Source organism: Bos mutus, chromosome 3 (assembly GCF_027580195.1).
Source record: "Bos mutus isolate GX-2022 chromosome 3, NWIPB_WYAK_1.1, whole genome shotgun sequence".
Lineage (NCBI taxonomy): Eukaryota > Metazoa > Chordata > Mammalia > Artiodactyla > Bovidae > Bos > Bos mutus.
Genome location: NC_091619.1, coordinates 95,750,839 through 95,778,646, shown reverse-complemented (window position 1 = coordinate 95,778,646; position 27,808 = coordinate 95,750,839). Strand labels below are relative to the sequence as shown.

Below are 27,808 nucleotides of genomic sequence, written 5' to 3'. Positions count from 1 at the left end.
AAACTGATAAACCTGACCTCTTCTTGTCCTCTTTTAAGTATTTAATTAGCATAAAAATCAGCTGGGAAACTTCTCCAAAACACATGTCTCATCCCTCCTCTCATTCTACCATTCAATCAAATCTATTTGCAAGAAATGGAATTTATTCTGGGTCATAAAATAAGAGTTCCTGTATTTTGAAGGCCGTGAAAAATTATCGTGAAATCACTACTTACTGACTCTTTATGAGATAGGTATCACTAATATTTTTTTTATAGTTAACATGATCTGTGTCAAACATTTTGCATAATGACTCAGGTCAGGCAGGAAGTTAGATATGTTCCCTTTAGCTAAACCACTGACTTCCATTAAATGGAGGTTGTATCTTTTCTTTTCCTTCCCAGGGATTAAATATTGTGAGCGTTAAACATCTTGGGTGGTTTTCATGCCTAATTTAAAAAAAAGCCTTCAAGAGAAAAATTTAGAAACTAACATATAAATGTCTTTGATGAGCCTGATGTGATTTCAAGACATTCTTTACCCGGTCATGGATCTCATCACAGTTGGAAGGTGAACACCAATCAGAATGGAACCTGTAGGCATAAAAAACAAAGATGATTGCATTCCAGAGGGAGAGAAAAATAAATCACCAAATGCCAGACACATAGTTATTTTTTCTTATCCCTTGGTGATAACATATAAGGATTAGAATAACATATTTTCTTTCTTTGAGGATGAGAGACAGATATAAAATCAAATACTCAACCTCAACTATAGTATTAGGTCCTCACAATATGTTCAATTCATAGTCTAACAAAGTTGGACATGCTTTGGGGACAGCAAATCTATATACCTAACCATTTTAACAATGTCCATATATAATTCTTTAGAGCTTTATCTCTAAACAAAGATATAAATTTTTATATTAGAGCAATAATTCCACATATAGTACCTTTAAAATTATTTTCCATTCTTGGAATTAAACATGCCAAAGAAGAACTAAAGCAGCCCATCATTTTTCTTTCTCATGCATTTCCCAAACACAAAGCTGGCACTAGTATAATTAAGATATCTTGCTTTATCTAAGTGATAACGAAAATTTCTACATCCATCTGATTATAATGTATCTACATGACATATTCTTGATAATTCCTTTATAAAGGAAGTAAGTGAAAATCACTCAGTCGGGTCCGACTCTTTGCGACACCATGGACTATACAGACCATGGAATTCTCCAGGCCAGAATCCTGGAGTGGGTAGCTGTTCCCTTCTCCAGGGGATCTTCCCAACCCAGGGATCAAACCCAGGTCTCCCGCATTGCAGGCAGATTCTTTACCAGCTGAACCACAAGGGAAGCCCAAGAATACTGGAGTGGGTAGCCTATCCCTTCTCCAGTAGATCTTCCCGACCCAGGAATCTAACCAGGGTCTCCCGCATTGCAAACGGATTCATTATAAAGGAATGAGTTATTAAAATGCTAATAGTTTGCTTAAAACCTTCTAGCTTCTAGTTTGCCCTTACAAAGTTATAATTTTATGTGTTTACACAAAGTATAAACTATTAGGCAGGATAAATGATTTACATAATCTGTTTTAAAGAATGCAATCAATAATGGATGATCAACTATATCTAAATCTTAATCTCCTGCATTTGTAATAGGAAGTGTTGCCTGCACTGATGGAAATATATTGGCAGGCCTTATTACTGGCTACGTATGTAACACATCTTGAAAATCAGAGACTCAAATGTGCAGCTCCAGGAGGATCTCTTTGATGATCCTGTGAGAGGATCCACTAGTCTGTGCTGTGGTATAAGGAATGACTGCCTAACAGTCTTACTGCATTTAGAAAGCAAAACCTTTAGCATGAGAATATCAGCTCCTATTAAATTAGATTTGCTATTATTTCTTAGTCTGATTTTATTAATAACTCTATAAGCTAATATAATTATTATGCCTTAATATTAATATTTATACTTTGAAGAGAAAACTGGTTTTGAAACATAACACTTATAATCAGAAGTGAAACCCGTTTATGGTGTACTAACTCTACTGGAGTTATTCTTTTAAAAGGATTAAAGCAAAAAGGACCTTCATGATAAATAAATAAAGTCATTTGCTTAGAGTCGCTGATAAAGCTTTCAAAATGTGTTTATTCCTATACATGATAAGGAGTCAGCATTTTACAGCAATCTTAGAGGAAAACTTATTTAATTTTAATGAATATGTACCTAGAAAAAATAGAGCTCTATGTTCTGTCATACTCCCAATTTTGCCAAGGACATACAATCTATGTTTACATCAGTTTAAATTGTTTATTGATTCCAATGGATTGTATAAACACTCTAGTATATTTCTCAGTGACCTAAAAGCCAGATCATAGAAAGTCTTATATTTAAACATGTGGTACTAAGCATGCTAAAAAGAACAAAATGTTTTTTCTTTTGGTAATATGTCTTAAAGACATATTGTCTGATATATTTTACTTTCCTTTACAGACTAGATCTAGATTTTTTTAGAAAATACACTCGAAGTAGAGGTGTTCTTAGTGAAAATAAAAAAGTTTATTTATATTATAAAGTACTAAAATAAAATTTTATCAACTTATTTAGATGTGTTCAAACTAAACAACTATTATATTCTTTAATTTTAAAAGTACCTCAAATTTCTTCCAGTCATAGGTAAAATATGTAATGTTTAATATTTGAATCACTGGTATCCTTCTAGCAAAGAACTTATTTATGTATATCTACTATCCAACGCCAAAATAAATGCTGTCACCTACTCTAAACCATCCCCTGCACTGAAATATGAAAAAGGGACAGCTGACATTAGCTAGCCTCAATAAAGAAGTTTTGAAAACAGCCTCAATGAAGAATTTATCAACCTGACTTCAAAATACTGAGACAAAATTATATACAAGGAAAAAAAAACAACACAAGATTAAATTTGATATTTTACTATAGCAGTAGACTATTGCAGACTTCTTCAAAATATGCAAAAAGATAGAAAAATAAATCAAGGTTTATAATAAGATATTCAAGGAGTTATAGGTTTAAAAAATGCTTGAAAACCTACAGATATAGCAAAGAACTTAATCAAGAAAACCACAAGTGCTTAATTCTAAAAGTAGGGAAAAGCAGAGTAGCACCAACTGAATGTTTGAGCATCAGAGCAGTCGTGGAAGCAAAGAAAGTCCCCCGGTAACAGAGACACAAGTTATCAGACTTCAGTAGAAAAACCTCTCTTTAAGAGCTTCTCTTGAACTTTTAAAACCTACAGATACACAGACATATCTCTCTATATAGATGTACCTACCTACCTATCTGAACTTGATTTCCAGAGGCATGATTGACTTTAAGTAACGTTAGTCACAATTCCCTAATTTAGGATGAGTGTCTCTAGCATTCCTTCATATACCTATTTCAAATGGTTACAGGACTAACGATGAAACAAATTTATGTGTTCATAACAGGGGTGCTGTAGTACAGTTCCCAAACTGGCACACTCTTGTTTGAATCATCGGTTTTGAGATGAACTTTTGATAGATTCTCTACAGCTAATTTAAACTTTCTTATTTATGCCTGATGCCCCTAGCATACTGTAGAGATTTAGTGTGCCTCTTTAGCTTTTTGATACCATGTGTGATGATAGATTATACTTCTATGTGTTGACGGTATATCTCTTAGGTTTTCAAATTTCTACAAAATTTCTTAAATACCGAGGGTTGGGTTTGTTTGCTTTTTTTTTAATTTATGACAATTCTTGTTTTCTATGTTACTAAATGTGAGGGAGGCAAGGAATTTTCAATTTGGATTCAACAACAACAAAAACAGATGAAGAGGAATTATTTCTTTCACATTCAAATTATAACAAGTGTCTTAACTTTGTTTGCCAAAACGTTTTTAGAGGGAGAACTAGATCATTAACATGATTAAGATTCTCTTGGCAGTTGGGGATAGGTAATTTGATGAAAGCAGGTGCCATGAACCCATAATATACAGTATCATTATTATCAGTAAAAGAAAAAATATAACCTATGCTATTTTTATACATAAGTCATGACTATAATGTTAAATTCCTATGAATCTCTTAAAAACAATTATCATATACTCTATTTTTCACTTTGGGAACTACGATATTTAATTAGGGTTAAAGTGACTCTAATTAATAAACTCACTATAGTTAATAAACTCACTTTGAGAGAACTGAGCTGGGGAGGAGTATCTGACACTGTGCAATATGTTCTAAGCAAAAACAATTTAAAGTAACTCTCTTAAAATCAAATTACCCTTTTGCAAATAATCACGTGACATACATAATTACTGCCTGCTCTTTTCTAATGATTATTCAAAAATTAATACAGAAATAGAAACTAAGCATTACCTTTCCCTGAGAGAAGCTCGATTTAACACAGGGCTTGGAGAATGCTTCGGCATGGTAGAGGGTGCTGAATGAACAAGTAAGGTCCTGGCTGAATGCTGGGGCTTGCTGCATGACCTTGAACTCAAGTAGTCTTCGCACCTTTCCAAAGACTCATCGAAGTCTCTCCCATGAGGTGTTCTGATGACCTGTTTAAAAATTACATATGTAAAAAAAAAAAAAATTACATATGTATACACAGGATATATATATATATATATATAGTGACATTATACACATACACATACAACATTTGTAAAAATAAAAAAAATCAAATATAATGTCACAGCTATATTTGAAGATAAATTTCATTAGGGGGTTCCCTGGTGATCTAATGGTTAGGATTCCATGCTTTTACTACCATGGCCTGGGTTCATTCCCTAGTTGGGGAACTGAGATCTCACAAACTGCATGGCAAAATAGGTTTAAAAAAAAAGATAATGTATGTAAAAACACATGAAAATTCTCGACACAGAACAAGTCCTCAGTAAGTGGATTCAAACGTTAAAAGCTATTTTGGGCTTCCCCAGTGGCTCAGCAATAAAGAATCAGCCTGCTAATGCAGGAGACGTGGGTTCGATCCTTGCGTTGGGATGATACCCTGGAGAAGGAAATGGCAACCCACTCTAGTATTCTTGCCTGGAAAATCCCCTGGATAGAGGAGCCTGGCAGGCTATAGTCCAGGGGGCTGCAGAGTCAGATAAAACTGAGCTACTGAGCATAGCAATCGTCACTACCACTATATGACTAAACATTGAATAATCTGACTATTCAATCCACATGTCCAAAATCACTGCAGATGGTGACTGCAGCCATGAAATTAAAAGACACTTGCTCCTTGGAAGAAAAGCTATGATCAACCTAGACAGCATATTAAAAAGCAGAGACATTATTTGCCAACAAAGGCCCATCTAGTCAAAGCTATGGTTTTTCTAGTAGTCATGTGAGGATGAGAGTTGGACTATAAAGAAAGCTGAGCTCCAAAGAATTGATGCTTTTGAACTGCGGTGTTGGAGAAGACTCTTGAGAGTCCCTTGGACTGCAAGGAGATCAAGCCAGTCAGTCAATCCTAAAGGAAATCAGTCCTGAATATTCATTGGAAGGACTGATGCTGAAGCTGAGCTCCAATACTTTAGCCACCTGATGCTGGGAAAGATTGAAGGCAGGAGAAGTGGACCATAGAGGACGAGACAGTTGGATGCCATCACTGACTCGATGAACATGAATTTGAGCAAGCTCCGGGAGTTGGTGATGGACAGGGAGGCCTGGCATGCTGCAGTCCATGGGGTCACAAAGAGTCAGACACAACTGAGTGACTGAACTGAAAATCTATAGAACTTTATCAATTCCAAGGCCTTTTGAGTAGGAATGGAGTAAAGGGAGGGATGGATATATAAAGCAAAGGACAAATACACATGAACTGATAATAGTCTAGCTATGAGGCCAAACAGAACAGAATGCTAGTCCTCATACTCATCCATTGCTTCATAATAAATCAAGGTATATAAATGAATAAATTTCTACCCTTGTAGAACTTACATTCTAGTAAAATTTACATTCTAGTAAGGAGAAACAGATTTAAAAACACACAACCCCCTGTAAAATAAATAGGTAAAATACACAGTATATTGAAGGATGGTAAATACCATGGGAGGAAAATAAAGGAAATAAGAAGTGCTGCCGGGTGGGGTGGGAGGGATATGTAGGGAAGCAGCTGTAATTTTACATAGGGTGGTCAATGGGGACCTCACAGAGAGAACCGCCCTAGCAAAATTCTATGGAGTATAGGCCTGAAGACCCTATTAAATATCACAAGACGTAAATCATGGGGACATTCCAGAAAGAGAGAAACAAACAAACAACAAAAACCACACACAAAGATCCTGTGGGTGGGGTAGGGTATATGCCTGATAATTAGAAATACCAAGAAAGCCAATAGGGCTAGACTGAATAGTAGGAAATAAAGTAAAAAAGGCAAATTTTAAGGATTTAGACTTCTATTTTGAAAAGACAAGTTCTTTTATTTATTTTTTGGGGGGAAATAATATCTTCTTGGCTACTGTGTCAAGAACAATCTATAGTGTCCATGGGCAGAGTCAAGGAAATCAATTAAGAAATTATTAACAACAAAGCATGGAAAAGAATGCTGGCTTGCCTCTGAGTGATGGCAGTGGAGGCAAAAAGTGATCAGATTCAGATGCCATCTGGAAGATACAGTCCACAGGAACTGCTGATAGACTATCAATGAGAACATCAAAGTTTTTTGGTGAAAGCAGCTGGAAGAATTGAGTTTGTGTAAATTAGTTATGCCCTTCCAATGGGACAGATGGAAGAATAAGATATTAGGAGTCTGGTTTTTGATATGTTGAGCTTCACGTATCTATCAATCATCCAAACTATCAGAGTAGAGGTTCAGGGGAAGACTCAAGGTTAAACATACAAACTGGTCATTTTTAGAGTCTAAATGGTATTTAAAAATATGGCACTAAGTGATATAACCAAGGAAGTGAGCATAAATAGGAAACCTCTGAAAACTGAGCCCTGGGAATACTCCACTGTTTAGAATCTGGGAAGATGAGAAGCAGACTAAGGAATGGCCAGGAAAAAAGGGGAAGAAAATGGAGAATGTATTATGCTGGAAGTCAATTAAATAATGTATTTCAAGGAAGGGGAGTAACTAGTTCAGTCTAATGTTGCTGATAAGACAAGGTAGAAAAGACTTGGAATAGTATCAATAATTTTAATAAGAGTAGCTTTGATGGAGTGATGCGAGTGTTAATCTGGAGTTAAATAAATTCAATTCCTCTTTCTTGTTCCTTAACACATATTTAACTTCCCATCACCATATTACTGGAGAAGGGAATGGCTACACACTCCAGTATTCTTGCCTGGAGAATTCCCTGGACAGAGGAGCCTGGTGGGCTACAGTCCATGGGGTCGCAAAGAGTCAGACAGGACTGAAGCAACTTGGCATGCAAGCACCAAGTGCTGAGACTACAATAGTGAACACGACAAAGTCCCTGCCTTTATGAAATTTTGTCCTAGCAGTTATTATCAACTAAATATTTGACCTTTAAGAAGGTCACTATGACCTTTCATCTTTCTCAGACTCATTTCTCCAGGTTTAATAATGGCTACCTTATATCTAAAAATCTTCCATAATTTATTTTAAGTTTCCTGCAGAATAGGCAATGGCACCCCACTCCAGTACTCTTGCCTGGAAAATCCCATGGACGGAGGAGCCTGGAAGGCTGCAGTCCATGGGGTCGTGAAGAGTCAGACACGACTGAGAGACTTCACTTTCACTTTTCACCTTCATGCATTGGAGAAGGAAATGGCAACCCACTCCAGGGTTCTTGCCTGGAGAATCCCAGGGATGGGGGAGCCTGGTGGGCTGCTGTCTATGGGGTTGCACAGAGTCGGACACGACTGAAGTGACTTAGCAGCTTAGCAGCAGAATATCTAGATGTGTGAATTAGTTATAAAACAAATGTAAGCAATTTATTATTAAAACACCACTCCTCCTTCAATACTACCACAATTTTCACTGCTTTCCAGAATTACAGCAACATATGGTGAGCCAGCAGTCAACAGAGAGAATCAAACTTTGATTCCAGAACCAAATAGCATGTAATTCAAATGACTCAGTTATGGTCCCAAATAACTGACCAAGAATATGTGATCCAGACTGAATGAGAGGAAAAAACTGAAAAATGCTCTGAAGACTGATGGGAAAGGGAAAAAAAAGTGCTATAATGCTGTTTCTCGAATTATATCCAAATCTGAGCCACTTGGCTTATAGAGATTATTTATCTCCATTAATTTCAATGCCAGTTGAGTCATGTTGGCTGCAGACCATTTCACTTTTTGTTTACTAAAATTTCTCCACAAACTAGTCAGCAACGCTCTACATAAAGCCTCTTCTAGGTGACTACAACTGTTTCTCTTTATCAGACTAGTCACTAAGAATCTCTTGGACAACACATTAGCTAACACAGAGATCTAGAGAGGTACAGGGATTTGAACTCACAAACCAGATAAGAGAGGGTATTAACACAAAGAAAACTGGCAGATATGCTAGGGGGCAAATCTATATGACAATACCTGCAGAAGGACATTTATAAACTTCTAATGGTCTAAATGGTGGAGGGCTCATGGAGGAGGTAGGTTGGAATCAAGGCGATAAGCAGAGAAAAGGGGGAGATAGGGCATTCCAAGTGGAAGAAAAGGCACAAGGAATAAACAATGAAGATACAATCACATGGCTAGTTGTGTAGGAAAGTAATTGGAGAGAATATCACAGAGGCGGAGAGGGGCACACTGCAGAGAACCTTGAATACTGTGTATAACTCAACACTATCCAATATTTATTAAGCATCTTCTATGTATCAAGTACTGAACAAGGTAGGAGACAGTAATCACAGATAAATATAATAGGAGACTTCAAAGATATTACCGTCCAGAATGAGAGACATGAAAAAACAAATAATGATAACACAATGAGGAAGGAGATTAGAACTAAATAGATATACAATGAGTAACAGTGCAGTGGGGATACAGCTGGATATATTCCTTCCATGGAATTAGAATAAATATTTTGGAAAATTATATTTCAAAATGAGGGAATGGAAGGTATAATAAGGGGATGAGATAAGAATCCACTTCAAATTTTCAACCTAGACTTAGCTTAAGAAGCATTTTCATAGCTCTTGTGAGTTTTCCATAGGTTGCTCATTCACCTCCAGAAATCAAAGGGAATGTCCTTACTTTGGCTCATAATGGAAGAGGCATATTTCTCGGATGATTCCTCAAGAACCCTAGCTTAGAGTGTTCAAAGAATTGGGTTCAAATCCCTGCTTGTTATGTGACCCTGAGCAAGTCATTTACTCTAAGTTTTCATTTCCTTATCTATAAACTGGGGAAACAACCTTATGGGTTTGCTACAGAAAATAAATAAGACAAAATTAGTACAAACACAAAGCAGAGAGCTTGATTCATGAAAGACAACAGTATTTATTTCCTCTGTTTACATAAACCTTCATATTCCAGCATAAAGAGTTTCTTCCTTTTTACATTTATGGAAATAGTTCTTTAAAATCCTTTTTATAAGATCGCGGAAATGCAACAATTCCAATATTGCAGATGTTGAAATGCATCAAGATAAAATCTAATAGTTTTAAACCAATCTGAAATTGTTATAGGTTAAAAAAGAAAATTTCATTTCACCAAGTTCATTGTAACTACATAAATGTAATTATGTAGATAACATACTTTTCAAATATGTGATATATAATGGTTGGGTTATGCCATACTGCAGAAATAAGGTTCCTGAAAAGCTGCTTATACAATAAGTTAAGTTAAATCATATTTGTGCCCATAAAATTTATAATTTACAGGAACTTCAAAGTTAAATTAATGGAAGAAAGAACCACTAAGTATAAACAGGAACCAGGAAACTCACTTATCCAAAAAATATTTGTTGAAGACTGGTACTACATGCCATACTTGACAATTTCTCTTTCATCATGGGAAATATATTAAAAAAAATAATTCTAATGGAATTTGGTGGGAAGTAGTTGAGGAGGATGATGACAGGAAAGAAATGTGGTAGAAGCACTACTTTCAGGATAGTAAGGATAAGGCAGGTGGCTGCTGCAAGTGCCAAGTTGCTTCAGTTGGGTTCGACTCTTTGCAACCCTATGGACCATAACCCGCCAGGCTCGTCTGTCCATGAGATTCTCCAGGCAAGAATACTGGAGTGCGTTGCCGTGTAGTCCTCCAGGGGATCTTCCCAACCCAGGGACTGAACCCACATTTCTTACATGTCTCCTGTATTGGCAGGCAGGTTCTTTACTACTAGTGCCATAGTTCTGAGTAAAAAGGAAGAGAAGCAGATTTTTGCAACTGAGATGAATTTCTCAATTTTGCTGAAAACATTCCTTTTGAATCCTACTCAAGTGAATGATCAATTCCTACCTCACCCAATTTAAAAATCCATATGCTCAACTACCCTGTTTAGTTTAAGGAAAATGTACTTTCTTTATACTAGAGAAAATTTTAAAAGAAATTCCAAAATAATGCAATGAAATTGATATGTAATTCTTAGGTGTGCCAATATTTAGGGGGTAGGGGGAAATTCCTTCCTTCTTAGATTACTCCTTGCACTTACATAAATAATTTGTTTAACCCTCACAACAACCTTTGTGGTATTTTTACTATCTACACTTTATAAGAGAGGAAACTGAAGTAAAGTCAAATAGCTACTGTTTGGTGGTAGTAGTCCCAGGTCAGTGAACTATGAGAGATCCACAGAAAAAAAAAAAAAAACAGAACACTCCCACAGCCCAAGCCTCAAAGGATGCCTATAAGGAAAGTTCCACAGAAGATACACTAACAGTCGGACTTACTAACAGCCCAATAAAGAGTGAAGGAACAAACTGGTAAACTGCTTCCAAGAAAGAAAATATCCCCCAATTAATTTTATGATGTGATCATAAGATTGCTACCAAACCACTGAAGAAAAGTAGGAGAAATCTAATTATAGATCTCTCTTACTAGTGACCATGGGCTTCCCAGGTGGCACTAGTGGTAAATAACAGATGAGGGTTTGATTCCTCAGTAGGGAAGATCCCCTGGGGAAGGGCATGGCAGGCTATAGTCAATAAGTCGCAAAGAGTAGGACACGACTGAAGCGACTTGGCACACATGCATGCACACATGCATGACAATATGTGGAAAAGTATCTTAAACAAAATATTAACAAATTAAAGTTAGTGATGATCAAAAAGAATACAACATGATTAAGCTGGGTACCTTCAAAGAATACAAGAATGGATTATCAATAGAAAATCTATTAATTCACCATAGGAAAAACATTATCAACTCACTAGAAGCTGAAAAAAGTATTCAGTAACATCCAACATCCACTCATAATTCAAAAATGTAAATTCTTTGAAAATAAGGAATTTCAAAGGGAACTTCCTTAACTTGCTAAAGGATATCCAACAAAAATCTACTGCAAACAACATTCACAGGTGTGAAATCTTCGACATGATCCTATCTAAGACAGGATCAAGACAAGAAGGCACATAGTATTAGTTTTGTGCTGCAACCTATCAGGTTGCACTGCAAGAGCAAATTAAGTCTGAAAATTAGTGGCTTAACATAATAAAGGTTCATTTTTCCCTGTACTTTATGGTAATACAGGTTAGCAAGAGAATCACACTTCACAAAATTGCCCAAGGACCTGTGCTGATGAGACAGGCTGAACAACTTGCAGCTGTACCATCGAGAACAGGTGACCTCACTGTCACTATAACAACAGAGAGTTCTTATCAATTCTTCTATGCCGCTCCCTGGAAGGGATCCACATAATTTCCATTTATAGTCTACTGGCTGGAACTAGGCCCTATACACCTGCAAGAGGGCTTGAAAATATAGGAGAGGAAATGAATAGCCAGTAGGCAATAAATATCTCTGCCACATGCACAATCACCACTTTTATTTCAGTACATTGAAAATTCTAGTAAGTCAAGACAAGGTAATCTGTAAGGCAGAATTAAAATTCATTGTTTGTAGATGATATGGCTTCCTCTACTAAACAATTCAAGAATATCTAAGACAAGAATGTTATACAAAAATCTATTTCAAAACCATAGATTAGCAAAACACATACAAAAGTATTTTTACATAAAAAATTGTTTACAATGGGAACCAAAACTATAAGATTTCTGAGACTAAATCTAACAATGTGTAACACATTAATGGAAAAGTGTATATAACTGTAGTAAGACATGTGAGACCTGAGATGACCTGCATTCACAAGGCTAACAGAACTAAAATCTTAGGCTCACCTACCTCAATAAGACTTTACCATGAGTTTTAATGCTATAAACCAGTAAATAGCTTCATTATTTGCTTTAGTATCTTCCCATAAATCATTTGCCTGAACAACAGTCTGCTCAATCATCATTCAGCTCCCTTCCCATAATGATAGATTCTTAATCTGAGCAAACAGTCCCCTTCTCAGCCCAAGAGATAACTCAGGAAGACAAATTTCTTCCCTATTAAATACTTGCTTACTTATCAAGACTTGCTTTAAGACTCTAATCTTCATGTCCAACGTTGTTGTTGTTTAGTCACTAAGTTGCATCCAACTCTTTGCAACCCCATGAACTGTAGCCTGCTAGGCTCTTCTGTCCATGGGACTTCCCAGGCAAGAATACTGGAGTGACTTGCCATTTCCTTCTGCAGGGGATCTTCTCAAACCAGAGATCGAACCTACATCTCCTGTTTGGCAGGTGGATTCGTTACCACTGCACCACCAGGGAACCCTAATCTTTTATATCGCAAACATTGCCAATGAGATTCCCTGCTTTAAAGTTCAGTTCAGTTCAGTTGCTCAATCATGTCTGACTCTGTGACCCCATGGACTGCAGCATGTCAGGCCTCACTATCCATTACAAACTCCCAGAGTCCACCCAAACTCATGTCCATTGAGTTGTTGATGCCATCCAACCATCTCATCCTCTGTCATCCCCTTCTCCTCCTGTCCTCAATCTTTCCCAGCATCAGGGTCTTTTCAAATGAGTCAGCTCTTCACATCAGGTGGCCAAAGGACTGGAGTTTCAGCTTCAACATCAGTCCTTCCAGTGAACACCAGGACTGATCTCCTTTAGATTGGACTGGTTGGATCTCCTTGCAGTCCAAGGGACTCACAGGAGTCTTCTCCAACACCACAGTTCAAAAGCATCAATTCTTAGGCATTCAGCTTTCTTTATAGTCCAACTCTCACATCCATACATGACCACTGGAAAAACCACAGCCTTGATGGACCTTTGCTGGCAAAGTAATGTTTCTGCTTTTTAATATGCTGTCTAGGTTGGTCATAACTTTTCTTTCAAGGAGTAAGCCTCTTTTTATTTCATGGCTGCAGTCACCATCTGCAGTGATTTTGGAGCCGCCCAAAAAATAAAATCAGCCACTGTTTCTCCATCTATTTGCCATGAAGTGATGGGACCGGATGCCATGATCTTAATTTCTGAATGTTGAGCTTTAAGCCAACTTTTTCACTCTCCTCTTTCACTTTCATCAAGACGCTCTTTAGTTCTTCACTTTCTGCCATAAAGGTAGTATCATCTCCATATCTGAGGTTATTGATATTTCTCTCAGCAATCTTGATTCCAGTTTGTGCTTCATCCAGCCCAGCATTTCTCATGATGTACTCTGCATATAAATTAAATAAGCAGGGTGACAATATACAGCCTTGACGTACTCCTTTCCCAATTTGGAACCAGTCTGTTATTCCATGTCCAGTTCTAACTGTTGCTTCCTGACCTGCATACAGATTTCTCAAGAGGCAGGTCAGGTGGTCTGGTATTCCCATCTCTTTCAGTATTTTCCACAGTATATTGCGAGCCACAGAGTCAAAGGCTTTTGAATAGTCAATAAAGCAGAAGTAGATGTTTTTCTGGAACTCTCTTGCTTTTTCGATGACCCAGCAGATGTTGGCAATTTGATATCTGGTTCCTCTGCCTTTTCTAAAACCAGCTTGAACATCTGGAAGTTCACGGTTCACGTATTGCTGAAGCCTGGCTTGGAGAAATTTGAGCATTACTTTACTAGCATGTGAGATGAGTGCAATTGTGCCGTAGTTTGAGCATTCTTTGGCATTGCCTTTCTTTGGGACTGGAATGAAAATTGACCTTTTCCAGTCCTGTGGCCACTGCTGAGTTTTCCAAATTTGCTGGCATTTTGAGTGAAGTACTTTCACAGCATCATCTTTGAGGATTTGAAACAGCTCAACTGGAATTACTCAACAAAGCAATTTGAGCTCAACAAAGCTCAACACTAGCTTTGTTCGTAGTGATGCTTTCTAAGGCCCACTTGACTTCACATTCCAGGATGTCTGGCTCTAGGTCAGTGATCACACCATCGTGATTATCTTGGTCATGAAGATCTTTTTTGTACAGTTCTTCTGTGTATTCTTGCCACCTCTTCTTAATATCTTCTGCTTCTGTTAGGTCCATACCATTTCTGTCCTTGTATCAAGCCCATCTTTGCATGAAATGTTCCCTTGGTATCTCTAATTTTCTTGAAGAGATCTCTAGTCTTTTCCTTTCTATTATTGTCCTCTATTTTTTTGCACTGATCGCTGGGGAAGGCTTTCTTATCTCTCCTTGCTATTCTTTGGAACTCTGCATTTAAATGGGTATACCTTTCCTTTTCTCCTTTGCTTTTCACTTCTCTTCTTTACACAGCTATTTGTAAGGCCTCCTCAGACAGCCATTTTGCTTTTTTGCATTTCTTTTTCTTGGGGATGGTCTTGATCCCTGTCTCCTGTACAATGTCACGAACCTCAGTCCATAGTTCATCGGGTGCTCTATCAGATCTAGTCCCTTAATTCTGTTTCTCACTTCCACTGTACAGTCATAAGGGATTTGATTTAGGTCATACCTGAATGGTCTAATGGTTTTCCCCACTTTCTTCAATTTAAGTCTGAATTTGGCAATAAGGAGTTCATGATCTCAGCCACAGTCAGCTAAAGCCCTTCTTGCTTTAAAGCCCTTCCTTAAAACTGTGGAGCCAAGACTCCCAAACACTTAACCTTTAAATATTTACCTATAAATATCCACCCTTAACTTTTCAGAGATATTACTCTTAACCTTTCAGAGATACTACTAAGTCTGCAAAGGTGATGCTCTCCCTTCCTGCATAATCAAAGCTCTGCTTTGCTTGATATCAACAGATTCTTCAGTTATTGTGGTGATGTTTTGGTGAGCTGGCAATTGACAACCCTGAAATCCAACTTAGATCCTGAAGATCCAAATAGACCCTCCTTGTTGCCACATCTAAGACACTCAACTCAGAAATATTTTTTTCCTCTGGGACTCTTGGGCCTCCCTCCTTGGTGGGGGGTCTCTCTTAACTATCAATACAATGGTGTGGGAACTGAATCTTCTTGTTAGGTCTGGACTCTGCTCTCCTTTTGGTAAAGCTCCCAAATGCTGAGTTACTTTGTCTTGTAGGAATGGAGAACCCTTGTCATTATCTGGTCAAATCTGAAAACTTGTATCTCAGGTGGAAACATGTCTTGTTATATATGTTACTAATATGTCTCTCTGTCACTTTCTGCTCTGAGTCTGTAAGAGGAAGTCCACAGCAAAATGACCAGGAATGAACTACTAAAGCTATCCTGTAGCCAAATCTAAGAACTGACAGGTTCAGATGTCCTCAATCTACCAGAATCCTTAGTAAAAACTTTGCCCTTGGCCACCTGTCAGAAAATCATGAAAACTTTCCTCAGTTTCTTCTTTTTATTTTCCTCCATGGGAGAAAAAGCTTCTGGAAGAAACCACTACCAAACCTTCCATCTTCTTAGAATTACAGATCTGTCAGGTCTCCAATTTAAGATACCAATCACTAGGTTGGCGCCCAAGACATAAGCTGTATCAGCAACATAATGACCAATGCTGTCAGATTCTTATGCCTGTATTTCAGTTTAGACCAATGCCCCCTCCAAGTCAGATTCAATCTTTTGATCATCTTACGTATATTTACACGATGATTTTAAATTGCACACTTACTGTTCCAAAAAGCATAATTTCACTAAGTATATTTTAGAATTACAGTGGCTACCTTGGAGGGTGTTTTATATGAACAAAACTGTTTATGTAAAAGATGCCTTAGAATGAAAAAGAGCAAAATCCTACATATCCAATAGTCTGCACTTCTCAACTGGCACAATAAAAATTCCAAAAAAAAAAATTTCAGCATTTACAAATTGCTTCCTTAAAAGATCTGTTGGCCAAGGCCAATTTTTAAGAATGTGAAAATGTAAAATTATGTCTTGTTAGGATACCCTCACACCCCACGAAAGAAATGGCCTTCAGCCCACTATTTATCTCCTGCCCTATCCTCTCCCTTGCCTGAGAACCCTATCCTCTTTCTGTGAGCTTTCATTCCCATCTCAAGTGCCAGAAACAAACGCTCAGTGACTTCTTAAAATTAATCCCCTTCAGAATACATCAAGTGCCATATGGTTTACTTTTAAGCTCTGATCTTTTTCTGAGCTGAATAGTCAAGACATTCTCCAAAGTCTAACAAACAAGATAAAACAAGAAATTGCAGCAGAATTTAGAATTTTATATACTTTAATTTGGCTTTTCCACATTTCCTATCTCAATAAAAGGTATCAAGAAAACACTGAGTTGTCAAAATCAGAAATACAAAAGTTATTTATAATACTGCACGGCTAAGAGCCTTTCAATACTCTCTGATTTCAAACTTTTCTTGACTATTTTTGCTTAGTTCATAGAATTAAAAAAAAAAAAAGGGCCTGGAGATATTTTTATTGAGATTTTGTTAATTTTTGAATTACCCTACATAGAAGTATATCTTTATGACACTGATGTTTTCTCTAGGAGAACATAGTACATCTTTTCCATCTGTCAAGTCTACTTTTCTGTCAACATTAACCCTAAATATCTGTCTAATATCTCCACTGCAATTGACCTCCATTACTATCATCTTAATCCAAGCCATCATGTCTCACATTGACTATTCAATAGTCTACTAACTTGTCTACTGTCTCCATTCTTTTCCCAGTCCACGCTACTATCAAGACTAATATTTTCAAAGTACAAAGCCAACTGTATCATCTCGTTGTTTAAAATAACTTCATTTGCTTCCCATTGTACCTAGGATAATAATCAAAATTCTTAACATGGCAAAAAGATTTATCCCTATCTACTACTCCAGCCTAAGCTTACACCGTGTGCCTGCTCATGTCTGTCACTCCTAGCAACACTGGTCTTTTAGTTGCCTACCCACTGAGCCTTTGTAAATGCTACTTCCCCCTTTTGCTTTGGGCATGTGCTTCCCTCCTTTTCACACAGTAAATTCCTATCCACCTTCAGAGCTCCAGAGCAGTCACTGAGCCTCAAAATCCTTTTCCGTTCTCCTTCACCAGATCAAATCCTCCTAATATATAACTAGTCGAAGCCAGCATGCATATCCCTCGTGATATTTGTCACAGTTCCAATATATATTGATTTTTGTGATTTTATTATCTCTCTCATTATCATAAAATATCCATGAAGGCAGAGACAGTTACTAGTTTTGCTAATTTTTTGCTAATTTCTATTAATAATATAATAGAGTTTTAGTCATATCATCTTTCTTAATAGTAAAAGAGAAGCTGGGAGTAGAGAGGAACAAGGCATTCTAGATATGACAGAACAAAGGACTAGCTTTCCATCACGATTCATCTTTGCTTCCTTCAGAGCAGAATTACTGCTGAGAAGCAATCCCTGCATGTAGGTGTGGCCATCTGGTTAGTTCTTGACAGAGTGTAGGTAAAAATGTCATGTGTCAATTCAAGGCCAAGGCTTTTAAGAAACAGATATGCCTCTTCAGGTTCTTCTTCGTTTTCCACTATGTGAAGAGGACAGCAATGCTCTAGAATAAGGTGAAGACACAAAATGGGGTCACTTCGTGGACCTCTCTTCTCTTGCCTCTGCAGAATATATTTCTCAACAGAGCAAGGCAAAGTCTTGCTTTTCTAAAAATTTCTTGCAAACACTCCTAGTTTCATAACTCTTTTCCTTATAGATACCGTATAGCATTCCACTACCAACTATTATACACCTATACGAAAACAATCCTTTATTTCTCCATGGGAAAAACAGCCCCGTTCAATGATGAATATGTATTTCTATGGAAATCTATCTCTTCAATACAAAAAATAATCCTGTGAGCTGACTTACTACCCACACAGACAGCCTTAGAAGGGTAGTATGAATGATTAACTTCTACTCTAACTCTAAAAGTGAAGAATACAGAGTTGAGGGTGGGCAGATAGTTAAGGGATAGAAGTGAAGCTCTTTAAAATATTTCATTTAGAAGAGGGAATTCTGAATATATACACCTACCTTTAAATAGACCAGTCAACACAGAACTGGATTATAGTTACCTTAGGATAAAGATTAGTGTCTGATAAACTTTTTCACCTTTCTATACTTTTATATATTTACTTTACTTGTTTTCTCTTTATAATCCACTCACACAACACACATATTTTAGGAATCCACACTATGTATTAGACAATATGCTAAGTACTGCTGCTGCTGCTAAGTCGCTTCAGTCGTGTCCGACTCCGTGCGACCCCATAGACGGCAGCCCACCAGGCTCCCCGTCCCTGGGATTCTCCAGGCAAGAACACTGGAATGGGTTGCCATTTCCTTCTCCAATGCATGAAAGTGAAAAGTGAAAGTGAAGTCTCTCAGTCATGTCTGACTCTTAGCGATCCCATGGACTGCAGCCCACCAGGCTCCTCCATCCATGGGATTTTTCAGGCAAGAGTACTGGAGTGGGGTGCCATGGCCTGCTAAGTACTAGTGATTATCAATAAGTAAGACCAATAGGATCCTTGCCATTTTGGAACGGACAGATTAGTTTTTTTTTTTTTTTAAAGGCAGACTATAAACAAAGATGTAAATAAAGAAGGAAATAAATACATAAAAATTGTGAAACATGACTTGAAGAAAATGTACAAAGACAGGCTTATCCCTTGGTGTTACAAGTAAGGTGGCTTCTCCAGGTCCCATACAAGACAATGAACATTATGCTTTTTGATGTATGTGTGTGTGTGCATGTGTGTGTGTTTACAGGCATGCTCACAAGCACATATATTACACAGATCGGTATACATGTATGTGTTTAAGTAAATTCCACATAATAGAGTGGGTCTGCACCAGGTGAACTATGCCAGGCCCACACTCCTCTAGGGACAGCCTTAAACAAGGGCACAGCCCTATACAAACACTATATGAGGGATGGTTCTATTTAAGTGCTATGATCTCAGATGCCAATGCTTGCATAGACAGCAAAAGAATGCATAAGAATCACCTGGAAACTTGTAATAAAAATTTCCAGTCTCTATTCTCAGCAATTTTCATTTAGTAGGCCTGGAATGGATTGTCATAAAGTTCCACCTATATGATTCTGACACTTTGGTAGATTTGGATCCTCAGTCACAACTCTGCCTTGGCTCTTCCGTATTTCTTTCACCAAAATCAAAGCATGGCAAAGAACTATGCTATTCAGTGCCCTAAAGCACAGAATAAATCGTCTTCAAGTAAATAAACAAAAGTATTATAAAGAAAGGTGTGATTTTTGTTTTGCTTTCCTAAATATAATGCCTCCTCTTATTAAGAAGTTTTCACTTAGAGGCAGAAAAGATAAATCCTGGGGAAATACTTCTCAAAATGCAGAACATGAACTACGAGTGATATAGCAGGTTTTTAATATGCTGTCCAAAATAAATTTAGATAATACACAAGATTATTTTACATGGTGCATGGACATCCACTAAAAGACAGTGAATCACAAAGGAAAAAATGTACTTTCTTTTCAGTTCTCTTTCAATCAGAAATCTTCAGTTAGCTATTGGTAATGTCTGCTACACCTGTATGTCATTGCTTATCTCATTTTAAGAAATAGAGAACATGTCTCAGAGTCTTGTTATCTAGCTAGAATTTAATACCATTGTTTTGTTTTCCCTGTATTTTTAAGGCTATCATCCATTTAAAGCATATGATACTGATTTTCATTTATATTAATTTTCATTTATACTTATAAATGAAAAGAAGATGAACTTTCAGTTTTTGAATTTTTAAATTAATTTCTATTACAGTTGATTTACAATATTGTGTTAGTTTCCACTGTACAGCAAAATGAATCAGTTATAATATATATATATATCTCCACTCTTTTTTAGATTCTGTGGATTTTTTAAAGATAGCGTAAATTATATGCAGATATTGCAAAAATTATGAGGATGCTGCTGTATGAATGAATGAATGAATAAAATTTAGCATTACTACTGTGAGATATCATTAAAAGTAACAGCCAATTTTGCTGTCTCTAACTCCCTCTCACACAAACACACACACACACAAACACAAATAACTAGTCCAAATGAACAATCGAAAGTCGCAAAATAGTTATAGGAGACACGCAATGAAAAGTCTATTCCAGACAAAATAATGACATTCCATAAGATGACAATTATTGTTTGTAAATTTCTTGACTAAATGAATATGATAATATCTGACCATACATTTCAGAAATTTACGTATGCTCTAACCTGAAAGCCAGGATAACTATCACATGTAGTTTTTATTACATACCTTATAATCCTTGGGTCGATAGCAGCCAAGATGAGAATGATCTAAAAAAGGACATATAAAAGAAACTATAAATATTTCCACCAAAAATAAATTTGGTTTAATCTTTGCTTTTTCCTACAATCACTGTTTCTATGATTATAATTCACACAGCAGTTTTCAGAAATACGTTCAAAATCCTTCAACAATGTTACAAAGATGATAAGCATAAGTTCAAATCTATAAGTTCTTTAGCAAATAAATGATTTCACAAATATTATTTTCATTACAGTAGGAGGTATCTGATATAGACCATGTTAATTTTTCTTTGATAAACCAATCTGTGTGCATGACACTTTTTAGTTGACAAACCAGTTTATGATAATACATATTTTGAACATGCAGACTTGATAGATATTGCCAAACTACAAGTATTACTAATCTTGGAGTCTATGCCTGAATCAAGTGAGTGTAATGGAAACAGGACCAGCTTTAGCAAGTGGGAGCACACTGTCCTGTAGTGTATACATCTTGCTGACAAATAGATGTGCATTACAGTTTAGGCACCGGCACTTCTAATATGGCGACGGGCATATTCTCTGACTTTTCCAGTACTTCAGCTGTCCCATGTACCTCTTTCATTAGATTACATTAGATATTACATGTGAGGCAGTAAAATAAACGCTAACTATTATTACTAACAGCTTTCCTGGTGGCTGCAATGTGGGAGACCTGGGTTCAATCCCTGGGTCGGGAAGATCCCCTAGAGAAGGAAATGGCAACCCACTCCAGTACTCTTGCCTGGAAAATCTCATGGATGGAAGAACCTGGTAGGCTACAGTCCATGGGGTCGCAAAGAGTTGGACACGACTGAGCGACTTCACTTTCTTTCTATTATTACTAACACAACATCAACACATTACTATTGAATTCTAACTCAAACAAGGCCAGGTTCAATCTACCACAGATGCTAATTTGGTCAAGTTACACAATTAATTTCATGCCTCATTTTAAAAGTATAAAGACAATGCTTACCTTACCTCAAAACAGAGTTATAGTTATGATTAAGTTATACAATTCATAAAAGTAACTATTCTCAGTATTTACAACAGTGGGTTATAAAATTATTTCAAATCTCTCCCTAAAACAAACCACTACATTATAAATGTACATTTGGTGTTCTATTTATTACTTAAAGGAGTCAACTTTGTAGAATTACAATCTCTATTATATTGATAGATGAGAAAATCAGAACCATAATTTGAAACTCTACTTTACTAATACATTTCAATAAAAAAACACTCTTAACAGTCTATATTTTACCTTCCCTAACCACTTTGTACAGAAAAACAGGCTATACAGATACAGACCCAGGATAATCTGTGCCGTGCTGTGCTTAGTTACTCAGTTCTGTCTGACTCTTTGTGACCCCATGGACTGTAGTCCGCCAGGCTCATCTGTCCATGGAATTCTCCAGGCAAAAACCATTTATAAACTTACTCTAATTCAGACAAACTTCTACAATTTTCTTTCATTTTTATAAATTAAACTAATACTTTGATCTGAGGTTTCCTAATGTTCATATTTAATCACCCTTACTAACAATTAGGCACTAACTATATCCTAAATGTAGGAGATAAAGGAGATAAAAATCATGGCCCATGGTTGTACAGTGCTTATAATTTACTTAAGTTATTACCAAGTCAAATAACAGCAGCATAAAAGGACAAGCTACATCAGAATGGTACTGGCAATTAATGCTATCAAAAAGTCATATCAGAGCCCAGTGTCTCAAAGTTGAAGACAATCAGGCAAAACTTCCTATAGGAGGAAAAAGTTGAGCTGGGCCTTAATGTATGGGTCACACTAAAGAAAAGTATAAGGAAAATGAAAGAACTAATTTAGATTGTGTGTGAGTATATGTGTGCTCTTGAACAATTTACATTTCCTTAAATCTCAGATTTCTTCATCTGTAAAGTGAGGGTAACTAATAGTACCTAAAATTTTTGAGGTTACTGTGAGTAATGAATCAATGAAATACAAGTACTTAGAATAGTGGCTAGCAGAAAACACAATATATATTAGCTATTATTTGATTCTCCTATAATCTCATGAAATCAGTGTTACAAAATGAATATTTGTGTCCTCCCAAAATGTGTATGTGGAAGCCCTACTCCTCAAAGTAACAGCATTTGGAAATGAGAGGTATTTGCTAAATCCTAAGCAAATTAAAAAAGGACAACTTTAAAATGCTCAAATGACCAGATGAAGCTTCCAAATATTCTTAACGTACGAGAGATACTAAGTTTCTTCAAAAGGATTGCATAGATTAGAATTATATTTCATGGAAATTCTAGCCAGAGAAAACTTGGAGATTTTATCTAAAAAAAAAAAATACATCTAAAGGATAGTAGGGAAAGGAGTAAGAGAGTGGTGGAAAAAAAGGAACTTGGGGTTGTAAGATCTGGGTTCAAGTTCTATAGCGCTCCAACAGGTCACATAGCCTCTCTAAGCTTTGGTCACTCTCTTCCTGATCAAACATAGTTAAATCCACCTTCACATGACTCGAATGAAGACTAAATCAATCAACACTGGTGAAAATGGTATCCAATAGGAACTTAAAAATTATTCTGCAAGATAATTTGATAAGAAAATTTTCAAGAAGAATTTCCAAGATAGTCATAAGTGAAAATTTACTATGCCTAAGACAGTCTATCGTAAGACATTTCCACAAGTATTTAAATAGCTGATGAGAATCCAAAGTACAGTTGCTCAACTACGAGACAGAAAGAAAAGCAGTCCACAGAATAGGGGCATTAAAATTAGAGAAAAGAGAAGGGAAGCTCTTTATGGTAAAAGGCAAATAATAAATGTATAAAGAAAAATGGAATTTTTAAAATATTTGGTAAAAATCACCATAATAAACTGTTTCCAGCAAGAACCATCAACATATGGTAAAGAGGTCAAAGTCAAGGAGTATTAACTGAGTCTTGATCTCCCCAAAATTACAAAGGGAAGGAAGAAATAGCAGCTTTTTCCTGCAGAAACCTAGCAGATACCACCGTAATCAAGTGAGCAAATTAACATCATCAGTAACAAAGCAACATCACATACATCTTGACGTGCTGCACTGAGAGTAATATATCACTTCTGTTGTATTTTGGGAGAAAAAGAATAAATCTAATAAAGAGGAAAATAGTAAAACAAACCCAAATTGAGGGATTTTCTATTTAAAAAGTGGCCTTTACCCTTAAAAATGATCACAAACACAAAGAAAGGCCAAAGAACTGATCCATATTAAAGAAAACAAAAGAGATGTGGCAACTGAAGGATATGCATGATGTGGCATTCCTTTTGCTATAAAAGTATTAGAACAAGTGGCAAAATCTGAGTTAGGTTTATAGATTAGTCAACATTATTATATTGTTAGTTTCTTGTTTTGATAATTACATCACCTTAAGATAAAAACTGTGTTAGTTTTCTCGGGCTGTCTTCTACCATAAATTAGGTGAATTAAACAATAAACATTTATTTCTCATACTTCTAGAAACTGGAAGTCTGAGATGTGGGTGCCAACACAGCCAGGTTTTGGTGAAAGCTCTCATCTGGCTTGAGGATGGCTGCCTTTTGGTTGTGTCCTTACATGATAGAGAGAAAGGAACAAAACTCATCTAAACCTAATTGCCTCCCAAAGGTAATGACCCATCTCCAAATAACACCACTGGGGGTTAGAACTTCAACATGTGAATTTTGAGGGACACAATTCAGTCCATAGCAACGTCGGGAAAAATTTTTACGCAGACACACATACAGATGGAGGCAAGGAGGAGAAAGAAAGAGAAAGATTGAGGGAGAAGGAAAAGCAAATATTAGTATTTGTAGATTCTGAGTAAAAGGCATAGGGGAATTCTTTGTACTATTTCAACTTTCTATAAGTCTAAAATTATATCAAAATAAAAAGTTAAAAGAAAAAGCACCTCATTATTGACCTAATTGTACCTCTATATAGGCAGCTGATTGCTTTGATATGAAGTTACTAGAAACTATAATAGTTCTGCTGGGAAATATATAATAATTGTTAGGGGAAATCAGATATTTAAGTGCATTCCAAAAACATCTTCCCAAGAAAAGTCTATATTGAAGTCATTTTCAATTTTTCTGGTCTTTAAAGCATATTTACTCAATGTCTATAAATTTAGTCCAAGAGGGGAAACAGTATAACATCTGTTCCTAATTTCATATAATCTATTATTCAGAGTACAAAAGGCTTATCAATTACCCTATTTATCTCCCAATTAATGCTAAAAAAGGAAAATAGGTGAGTGCAAACTCTTCATGTTCTTAGATAAGAATGTTTTATATCCTAATTTTAAAAGAGAGAGATTATATACTAGAGTTTAGAATCAGAAAGAGACAAAGCTCACAATATATTGATTATATTTTTTTACTCTCACTTTTCTATGCCTTTTTCTTAGTGTGCAATAAATTAACTTAAAAGCTTCTGGTGAATTGACTAGCCAGCGTCTACAGATATTAATACTTAGACGTCCCTAATTAGGCTTCCCAGGTAGCTCAGAGGTAAACAATCCTTCTGCCAATGCAGAAGACGTGGAGATGCTGGTTCAATCCCTGGGTCGGGAAGATCCCTTGGGGAAGGAAATGACAACCCACTCCATTTTTGTGACTGCCTGAAGAATCTCATGGACAGTGCAGCCTGGTGAGTTACAGTCCATAGGGTCACAGAATCAGACACAACTGAGCGCGCATGCGCGCGCGCACACACACACACACACACACACACACACACACACACCCCCAACTATAAAATACTATTTAATCTTCTTTATTAAAATCATCTTCATATTGAACTTAGAAATAACTTATCTAACTATTAGGATCAGGCCTAAAAATGAAAAAAAAAATTGTTATAAACTAAATCTAAAGAATGTTATCTTTCCCGAAATATAAATTTTATTGTGACAGTTGATATTAAGTGTCCTGTGTGCTAGGGCATCTTGCATAGTAATATTTATCATGTTATCTTCATTCTTCAATAAACTGATAATCAGAGTAGTTAAGATAATTTGTTCAAGAATGCTCCATTTATAAATAAGTGGCTGAGCAAGCATTCAAATATACGTGTAAATGTATGTCTAAAAGTATCAGCTTGAACTCTTTCTACAACTGTATTTCCCAAAGCCTGTTCCACAAGCAGTAATGCATGTTAAAGCAGGAAAAAGGTTTCATGGCCAAATAAATTTAAAAATTGTTGAGCAAAACAAAATCAAAGTTTTTTGTTGTTGTTTTGTTTTACTAAAAGGTATCACAGTCTTTAATATGCTAATATGTGTTTTGAATCACAAAGAAGATGGTTTATAGCAGCATTTAAATTCTATTATTTTTAGAGAGTATCTACCTGGGTGTCCCATAGGTTTTAAAAAGTGTCATTGTAACATACTTTCCAATATAGCCACGATTCTGTTTTTTTTTTTTTTAATTGATAGGAAAGATAACTAAAACAATAGAGATAACTTGTATATTACCATTGTGCAGCCTGGACCATCCATCTCTTTCACAGTCTCTGCCAGGAGATCCAAATAGAGCATCGGCCCTAGGACTTGGGGGATCAACCTAGAATAAGGAAAATTTCAGTGTAACCAAAAAGCTTAATTTTTTTTCAGTCTAATGGTAACAGAAAATCAAGTAAGGTGCATAGATCACATATCATCAGGTTTACATGATACTGCCTACATAGTTCAGGCACGTTCCAAAATCAGAGCTTAGCCAAGTATTTTGCTGTTTGTTTTTAAGTAAAATTTAAATCCAAGAAATTTAAAATTATATTCTGAATCCACTCTAAAATCAACAGATTTACAGTTGAAATGTCCATTGTTCTATTGCCTAATTTGCTTCCCACTACAGAGTTAAAAGGCAATGGCACCCCACTCAGTACTCCAGTAAAATCCCATGGAGGAGCCTGGTAAAAGTCCATGGGGTCACTAAGAGTGGACGGAGGAGCCTGGTTCACTTTTACTTTACTTTCATGCATTGTCCCCACTCCAGTGTTCTTGCCTGGAGAATCCCAGGGACGGCGGAGCCTGGTGGGCTGCCGTCTATGGGGTCGTACAGAGTTGGACATGACTGAAGCGACTTGGCACAGAGTTAAAAAGAGAAATCTTACTTTGCTACATTTCAAAAACAAGTTTAGCCTTTTATAACTTATCTCCTTAGCATACAGATTTTGAATTTAGTGTCTTTACCTGGCTGTGTTTAGGAGCCAGCATTCTGAGTATAGGAATAACATATTAACAGTCATCCATGTTTTCTAACAAAAAGAGTCAGACTGATTTAAATCTGTGCAAAAAAGACAGCTCTATCTACCAAAATTAAAAGTTTTTTACATAAAAGGGCAATATCAAGAGAGTGAAAAGGCACCCATGTAGTAGGGCAAAATATTTGCAAATTATTATCTGAAAAGGCATTAATATTCAGAATATATCAACAAACTTCAAAAACTCAATAAAAAAAAAATTGAGCAAAGGACTTCAAAAAGACACTTCTCCAAAAAAATATATATATATACAAATGACCAATAAGCACATGAAAAACCATTCAGCATCACTAGTCATTAGTAAAATGCAAGTCAAAAGTCTATTTTACCCCCATCATGAGATACCATTCTACACCCTCAGGATAGCTACAATAAAAATAAAACAGAAAATAACAGACATTAGTGAGAATGTGGATAAATTGGAAACATCATACATTGCTGGTGAAAACACAACAAACTCTGGAAAAGAGTTCGGCAATTCTTCAACAAGCTAAACACAGAATTACCACGTGTTAGTCCCTCAGTTAGGTCTGACTCTGTGAACCCACAGACTGTAGCCCACCAGGCTCCTCTGTCCATGGATTTCCCAGGCAAGAATACTGGAGTGGGCTGCCATTCCCTTCTCCAGGCAATCTTCCTGACCCAGGCATTGAACTTAGGTCTCCCGCATTGTGGGCAGATTCTTTACTGTCTGAACCACCAGGGAAGCCCATATGGCCCCGCAATTCCACTCCTAGGTATTAAAGCAGTTGGGAATTAAAACAGATATTCAAACAAAACTTGTACAGGAATGTTCACAGAAGTACTATTCACATAACTAAAAGGTGAAAACTCAAATGTCCATCAACAGATTAATGGATACACAAAATGTACACTGAATTATTCAGCCATAAAAAGAATCAAGTGCTGATA

At 36.5% G+C, this 27,808-nt stretch overlaps 1 protein-coding gene across 2 annotated transcripts in view; it reads right to left on the bottom strand.

Annotated features, from left to right (window-relative positions):
* Window positions 1-27,808, bottom strand: part of SPATA6 (spermatogenesis associated 6) — a 181,915-nt gene that overhangs the window by 61,782 nt on the left and 92,325 nt on the right. The window contains exons 8-11 of one of the 2 annotated variants that reach the window (XM_070368091.1): window positions 26,109-26,196; window positions 20,590-20,630; window positions 4,364-4,548; window positions 473-572 (exon numbers count right to left, since the gene is read on the bottom strand). In XM_070368091.1, the coding sequence (XP_070224192.1) occupies window positions 473-572; window positions 4,364-4,548; window positions 20,590-20,630; window positions 26,109-26,196 (414 nt within the window). The remainder of the gene's footprint in view (window positions 1-472; window positions 573-4,363; window positions 4,549-20,589; window positions 20,631-26,108; window positions 26,197-27,808) is intronic. The other variant, XM_070368092.1, reaches the window with a different exon arrangement.